This window comes from Brassica oleracea, chromosome C9 (genome assembly GCF_000695525.1).
Source record: "Brassica oleracea var. oleracea cultivar TO1000 chromosome C9, BOL, whole genome shotgun sequence".
NCBI lineage: Eukaryota > Viridiplantae > Streptophyta > Magnoliopsida > Brassicales > Brassicaceae > Brassica > Brassica oleracea.
In genome coordinates, this window is record NC_027756.1 from 9,078,266 (window position 1) to 9,080,313 (window position 2,048).

Below are 2,048 nucleotides of genomic sequence, written 5' to 3' on the forward strand. Positions count from 1 at the left end.
TAGCAGAGAACAACGATGCAAACCAAGACCAGCATGTAACATCAAGATATGGCCATAACATCAGAAAACCAAAACGGTTCAGTGATTACATCCTACTTGCTGAAGTTGAAGGTGGCAGACTCTTGCTGACCATCGATGGTGAACCAGAAAGTTACATCGAAACTGCAGAGATACAGGCTTGGATCGATGCAATGAAGACAGAGATTGAATCTATCATCAAAACCAAGACCTGGAAGCTCGTCAAGAAGCCGACAGGTGTGAAACCGATAGGTTTGAAGTGGATCTATTAGATCAAGAGGAATGCATATGGAACGGTGATCAAATACAAAGCAAGGCTAGTTGTAAAAGGCTATGTGCAACAACAAGGCATTGACTTCGACGAAGTGTTTGCACCAGTTGCTCTGAGAGTTTGGAACATCAAACTCGACCGGGTTCTCAAGGAGATGGAGTTCACGAAGTGCACCAAGGAACATGCGGTATATCAAAAGAAAGAGAAGGGAGAGCTTCTGATCATAGCTATATACGTCGATGACTTGTTTGTAACGGGGACTTCGCTCAATGTTATCAAGCAATTCAAAGATGATATGTCAAGAAGATTTGAGATGTCAGACCTCGGGATGCTTACATACTATCTTGGTATAGAAGTAACGCAAGGAGCTAATGGCATTCACATCAAACAAGGAGGATACGCGCAAGGTATACTTGTCAAGACGAAGATGGAGTCAAGTAACTATATTCACGTTTTGATGCGCACGAGTTTGAAAGTATCAAAGGCAGAGGAGCCTGAGATTGATGCAACATCGTATCGAAGCACCATAGGATGCTTAAGGTATATTCTTCATACACGACCGGACTTGGCGTTTTCGGTTGGTGTATTTAGCAGATATATGCAGAGTCCAAGAGAGAGTCATGGAGAAGCAGTGAAGCATCTATACTCACGTTCCGATGCAACATCGTATCGAAGAAATGCGATGCACCTATTAATGGTCTATGGAAGTTCATCGGAGTATAAAAGATCAACATACCCGAGATTCGAGTTGGAATTAAGGGGGAGAATGTTGGATAATTCCAATTAACTTGAAGAGCAAGTTAACTCATTAAAGTGAAGTTTGATGGGTTAAGGAAAAATGAAAACATATCGAGCTTAAGAATGTTTCCATATTATTATTAGGAAAAGATGTAGCTTTGTCCTATATAAAAAGAAGTCTCATGGAGAGATGTTTCATCAAGAGAAACACATTGAAAGGTTTAGTTTTGAGAGAGTTTCTAAATCTAATAAGAAGAGAAGTTCTTATAATCTTTGTGTTTGTGCAACTTTAATTGGTATCAGAGCGGGACTTAGTTTGTTATCTCACATTCTCCCCCTCAAACTAAGGATCACATTCATCTCGTGTCCCACAACTGACTTCCAGGATCTTTTTGACTTAAACTCTGCCACACACACCTCCCAATCCTAACTCGATGGGTCCCGTTCCTACTCGAAGGGTATTTTGGTCTTCTTGCAGAATCTCGTCAAACCGCTCTGATACCAATTGTTGGGATTGTGTGAGCCCATGTTCAACTCTATATTCTCCGATTAGTACGATATTGTCCATTTTGGGCCTAATTGGCAAGCCCACATGGATTTACTTTTGGGCTCCTTCCCAAAAGGCCTCGTACTAGAGTTGGACATCTCTTTATATATTACACTTTTTGTCTAATTCTCCAATGTGGGACTTAGTTTGATATCTCACATTCTCCCCCTCAAACTAAGGATCACATTTATCTCGGGTTCCACAACTGACTTCCAGGATCTTTTGACTTGATCTCTGTCACACACACCTCCCGATCCTAACTCGATGGGTCTCGTTCCTACTTGAAGGGTATTTTGGTCTTTTTGCAGATTTCTTGTCAACCTGGCTCTGATACCAATTATTAGGATTGTGAAATCCCGTGTCCAACTCTATATTTTCTGATTAGTACGATATTGTCCACTTTGGGCCTAAGTGGCAGCCCCGCATGGATTTACTTTTGGTTTTCTTCCCAAAAGGCCTCGTACTAATTAGAGT

At 41.3% G+C, this 2,048-nt stretch overlaps 1 protein-coding gene across 1 annotated transcript in view; it reads left to right on the top strand.

The window, feature by feature from the left end:
* Nucleotides 1-924, top strand: part of LOC106314267 — a 1,641-nt gene extending 717 nt beyond the window's left edge. Inside the window, exons 2-5 of the mRNA XM_013752171.1 lie at nucleotides 7-255; nucleotides 331-431; nucleotides 489-829; nucleotides 894-924. Coding sequence (XP_013607625.1) covers nucleotides 7-255; nucleotides 331-431; nucleotides 489-829; nucleotides 894-924 — 722 coding nt within the window. The remainder of the gene's footprint in view (nucleotides 1-6; nucleotides 256-330; nucleotides 432-488; nucleotides 830-893) is intronic.
* The last annotated feature ends 1,124 nt before the right edge of the window (nucleotides 925-2,048 follow it).